Genomic DNA, 5,856 nt, shown 5'->3' with positions numbered 1-5,856 from the left:
CTTTAAAATTAATGTGTGAAGTCCGAAATAATTTTTTTTTTTAAAGTTTTGTAGAAAAAGTTTTTTAACCCAGAGTTTTTAAGACTAAAATAAAATGCGGAAACGTAAAAAAGTAAAGTAAATGACACAGATTTATAGTGGTTTCGGTCTAAAACCAGACCTACATCCATCCCAAGAGGCACCCTCTGAGTATTGCACTAATACCAATAGTGACTCTCCTTTTGCACCCACAGCAAGGCGGAGAAGCCTTTACAACACACTCTTTTACCACTCTACGGTGCGGCAGAAACCGTCGTCCTTTTACACTATCCCAGTGTTGGCAGAGAACCGTCACTTTTTACACTATCTCCTAGTGTGGGCAGGGAACCCTTCGGCTATTTACACTCTCCAAGTGTAGGCAGCGAACCTTCGGCTTATCCACACTCTCCTCAAGTGTAGGCAGGAACCCTTCGGCTATTCACACTCCTCCAAGTGTCAGCAGCGAATCGGATCTCCTTGACAGATCTTCTCACAAGAAATCTAGAAGGAAGAAAGAAAAGAGTGAAGTAATCCAAATTCACAAGTAAGATTCTTACCTTTGAACTCCAAGTGAAGTCTTCACGCTCAGTGGTAAAAATCATCCTTGAATGCACTTTCACACTCTTTCCTTAGCTATTCTCTCAAGAGGCACAAAGATCAAAATGACAAAAGATTGGGTGGCAGTCTAATTTGGACTATTTATACAAAAGACAAGAAAAAACCGCCCAAATACTGGAGCATTCAATTTTGTAAGTAGTGGCGTCCCGTACGATCGTCGGATCGTCCTCGACGATTTTACTTAAACGATTTGAAACGACCCCATTTGTATATGTGTACGAAATGTCTTCGTACAGCTGATCGTCCCGTACGAACTAGGTTCGTCCGGTACGAACGGTTATTACAAGATCGGTTCTAGAAACTGTTGAAAACCGTTCTAAGTTGATTAATCGTTTGGACGAAAATTTATTCGTCTGGACAAAATTTTACAGAGGACTGATCGTCCTGGACGATTATTTATTTCGTCTGGCGACTAAAATTTTTCCAGAGACCAAATCGCCATGGACGATAATATTAATTTCGTCTGACAAAAATTTTCCAGATGACCAATCGCCATTGACGATAATTTAATTTCATCTGGACAAAAATTTTACAGAGAATCAATCGTCTTGGACGATTGTAAAATTCGTCCTGGACAAATAGGACTTAGAAAAAATTTTAAGCAAGTTCCTATTCGTTCCATGTGCTCAATAGGAGATAACTGTCTGATCGTCCCGTACAAACGGATATCGTCCAGTACGATCAGTAAAATTTTAATGATCTCCTTATGTGGTGTTATGTTTTTATTAACTCAATTACAATCACTATCTTTCAATTTAATTTCAAAGAAATGCAACTTCAAATCTTTAAAACAAAGTATCTCATTCTGAATTTAATTTGAAGTCTTCGTGTCTGGAGTTCATTTTTCCTGAAATGTTAGTACACACAAGAGCAAATACAAATTCTTCTAAATTGTTAGGAGATAACTACACATTTGAACAATAATGTTTGGAATCATCAAAAACTACATAAATGCAAAAATGTAAAGCATTCAAATAGCAACTATCTTAACAATCTCCCCCTTTTTAATGATGGCAAAAAATTATTGTTTGTAATGGTTTCAATTTAAATAAATCTCCTAACTCCCCCCTAAATTGATGAATACATGAAAATAAGGAGGCATTTTGAAGCAAAGAACAATATTTTTGTTTTTCAAAAATTTTAACAATCATAAGACATAGACACAAGGTCATACACAAAGTCAAACACTAAATTAAAATGCAAACAAAACAAAATAAAATAAAACATACAAACACAATAATTTCTCCCCTTTTTGACAACAGCAAAAAGTGAAGAAGAAATAGACAAGAAATGTAAGTAATTATATGAAATTCATTTGAAAATTTAATTACTAAATGGTGATTGACTAATGTATGCAATCTTAAACTAATAACATTAGGTAAATCATAGAAATTCATAGAATTTAAGAAGTGATATACATTGTAAATAAGAAAAAATTTATCAAAAATATTATTCAATTTAGACATTCGAATATAGAAAATCATTACAAGAGAGAGTATAAAAATTATTATATTTAAAGTTCAATAGAATATAAATAAACATAAGATCAATTTGAATTAAGAGATTGAAAGAATTTGGAAAGAGAGAATTACCACATGGTGAGCTTTGCGCATCTTTTTCAAATTTTGGGCACATTTTTTGCATATTTTGACATTGGGCAATATTGTGCTCTTTTTTCATATTTGCGAACCTTTGCGCATTCCTTTTGATTTTTGTACTCTTGTATAATATTCAAGAGTAATTGAGACCAAATCTTTCTAAAATCAATAATCTAAAATTTCAAATATTTCTAAGTGCATAAATATCACTTGAGCAGAAATACAAAATAGAAAACAATCTATATTGCAATAATAATATTAACTTTTATTTAGTCTAAATGAATAGACATGAATTTAAAGTTCTAATTATAACAAGTTATAAACAACTGTTTAAATTTAGAAAACTAGATTTTCTAATGTAATTAATCTAAAAATTACAATCTAATTTAAGCACAATTAAGATTAAATAAGACTAATGAAATCATAAAAATTAACAACATTCCAAAAAATAAACCAAATTAAATCAACTACGACATGTATTGAATATTATTGAAAAAGATTACATGATCATTTCATAATATCAAAACAACAATAAAACAACAAACATAAACAAACATAACTAAGACAAATACAAAAATAAATACTAACACAACTAAAATTTAGAACAAAACAAGTACAACAAACCAGAAAATTCATCATCATTCTCTATTCTTCTGGAGGAGGAGGAGGAGGAATGCCACCAAAAAAGTTGAAGTAGGAGGCCATCAACAACATTGGTATTTGATTTCATGTACTTCATTTCTAATGCTACCCAAATGTCCTGTTGTTGCATAAGTTGAGCATCAAGTGATCAAATCTTTGATCAACATGAGTCTCTAGTCTATCAAATTTTATTCAATCAGATTCTGATAATCTGACTGAGGTGCAGAAGTTTACTCTCCTCTTCTTCTTGTTCTGAAGCACTGGCATGTGCTTTTCCTTTTTCCTTCATATTATGCAAACTGAATTTTTTACACACATCGTCCAGAACGAAAAATTTCGTCCCCGACGATTTCAACACATTTTTTTGGATTTTTGAATTTTTTATTTGAAAAAATCAAACAAAACATTTCAAAACATAGAAAACAAGACAAAATCACATACTCTTAATTAAACTCATTCAAAACACTCAAAAATCACAAAATTCATAACAAAACCAAAAAAATATAAACTAAGAAAAATAAATATCAATGTGCAAAAACATTTTTATTTAAGATTCAAATCAATTAACCAAGCCTTGTTTCTTAAAGTTCTGAAGAAGGTATCAAAGGCTAAAGGTTTTGTAAAAATGTCTGCAAGTTGATTTTTAGTTGAAACATGTGTGAGTTCAATTTCTCTCTTGGATACATGATCCCTTATGAAATGATGTCTTATGTCAATGTGTTTGGTTCTAGAATGTTGAATAGGATTTTTGGAAATGCAATTGCACTAGAATTGTCACAATAAATTGGAATAGTTCTATAGTTTAATCCTAAATCAATCAATTGTTTATTTTAACCAAATACTGTGTCCACACAACTTCCTAATGCAATGTATTCTACTTCTGCAGTAGATAGGGCTACTGAATTTTTGTTTTCTACTGGACCAAGAAACTAATGAATTTCCAATGAATTGACATGTTCCAGAAGTGCTTTTCTTAATCCACTCTACAGCTGCAAGTCAGAATCTGAATAACCAACAATTTCAAATGAGGAACTAAACTTAGGATACCAAATTCTATGTTTTGAGTTCCTAGCAAGTATCTTAAAATCCTTTTCACTGCTGTCAAATGTGATTCTTTTTGGATCTGATTGAATCTAGCACATAAGCAAACACTGAACATTATATCTGGTCGGCTAGCAGTCAAGTAAAGCAAAGATCCAATAATCCCTCTATATTTCTTTTGATCAACAGATTTTCCCTTAAGGTCCTTATCCAACTGAACTGAGGAACTCATTGGTGTACTAACAGGTTTAGCATTGTCCATTTCTATTTTTTGAGGATGTCCTTAATATATTTAGTTTGACTAAGAAATGTTCCTTCCTCAAGTTGGCTTAATGCTAAAACCTAGAAAGTAATTTAAATCTCCCATTAGACTCATTTCAAAATTCACTACTCATTGTTTTAGAAAAATCATCACAAAGATTTTTATTTGAGATCCAAAGATGATATCATCCACATAAATTTGAACACATGAGTATTTAATCCTATTTAATCCAATTTTTTTAAGTCACTAAAGGAATAAGAAATAGTCATGTTTGATAATTATAGAAGGGAAAATAGGTGCTTTAAGTTAAATAAATAGTTTGAGAAATTATTATAGTATTATAAAAAAATATGCTAAAAATTAAATTGCCAACTTAAAATATTTAAATAATTTAGATAAATGTGAAAATAGATACAACCATAAAAAATAAAAAAAAAATTTAGTCGATACAATCAAGCTATAAATCTTATTATGTAATTCAGCTTTCCACCGTCTACCACGTGTCAACTAACCGGAGCCAACCTCTAGCTCAGCTCCACCAGGCACGTGACCCGGTCCAGACCATGTTTCGTACGAGTCATCCAGTCACATCCCAACCAAACCAGTCCACCGCTCCGGCCCCATCACCTAGTCGGTCTGCTCGCCGGCCGGACCCGGTGATCGTTCTCCTCATGCTATCGGCCACGCTGACCGTAATGCTGCTCTTCGGCCGTCTCTGTGCCGTGTTATGCAATTGCGCGTGGTTCTACCTCTTATCTTGCATTCCGCCGGCCCCAATGCCGCCGTCGCCGGCGAAAGAGCTTTCCGGGGTGGAGGAACTGGATTTGGATTCACCGGCGTATAAGAAGAAGGTGGTGCTTATGGGCTTGCTTGAAAGAAACAGGTACGGTTTTTCAGGAGTGCCAATGACTCCAATGGCTTCCCCGACGACGGCCAGACTGAACAGGTAGCCCTGGTGAACCACACCAATTGTTTATTGGCGGGTCTCCCTATATCAAAATTTGATATTTATTTATTTATATTACACTTTACTGTCTTAATCACATCAAAATATAAATATAAAAATTAAATCTTTTTGTCTTACAAAATTATTAGTGATATCTTTTATGTGATTTAAATATTTGATTGTTATTTTAGTCAATATCATAATTTAAATATTAGACATGTAAATACATAAAAATTATTTGGCATGTTTGTAAGCTCATCTTCTTTATTTTGTAAATGTGAATAGAGGAAAGGAAATTATAAAATAGGATTAGTGTGATATATGAGTGATTAATATTACACTAATCTTAATAATCATCCACATATATCTCATATTCTTGTTTACAACTAATAATTTTGTGGAATATTTTTTAGGAGGTTGTCGACACAAAGAAAAGACCTTAGATCTACTTTGAGAATTATGCAATATATGATGGATAAATATTACTCTAATCTGAAAACATATTCCAAGAATTTGAATTGCATTTTTATATGCTTTGTTTATATATAATCCTATATAACATTTTGATCATTCTTCTAAATTTCCACATGTTTTAAACTAATATTTTTATCATATTATTGAGATTTACGAACTAAAATGGAGGAAATATGTGATTTTTTTCTTTATATTTTTCTAATCTTAAAAATTATGAATATCTTTTTTTTTTCAAAAAGAAGCCAATGAATTGGGCC

The 5,856-nt window shown here is 32.1% G+C and overlaps 1 protein-coding gene across 1 annotated transcript in view; it reads left to right on the top strand.

Annotated features, from left to right (window-relative positions):
• The window catches only part of LOC114579329, a 46,220-nt gene extending 41,065 nt beyond the window's left edge, over positions 1–5,155 (top strand). Inside the window, exon 2 of the mRNA XM_028693539.1 lies at positions 4,662–5,155. Coding sequence (XP_028549372.1) covers positions 4,662–5,129 — 468 coding nt within the window. The 3' untranslated portion in view covers positions 5,130–5,155. The remainder of the gene's footprint in view (positions 1–4,661) is intronic.
• Positions 5,156–5,856: the final 701 nt, after the last annotated feature.

The sequence above is a fragment of the Dendrobium catenatum genome, unplaced genomic scaffold, assembly GCF_001605985.2.
Source record: "Dendrobium catenatum unplaced genomic scaffold, ASM160598v2 fragScaff_scaffold_41, whole genome shotgun sequence".
Classification (NCBI taxonomy): Eukaryota; Viridiplantae; Streptophyta; class Magnoliopsida; order Asparagales; family Orchidaceae; genus Dendrobium; species Dendrobium catenatum.
The sequence above is the reverse complement of the archived record's forward strand: the minus strand, read 5'-3'. Positions and strand labels throughout refer to the sequence as shown.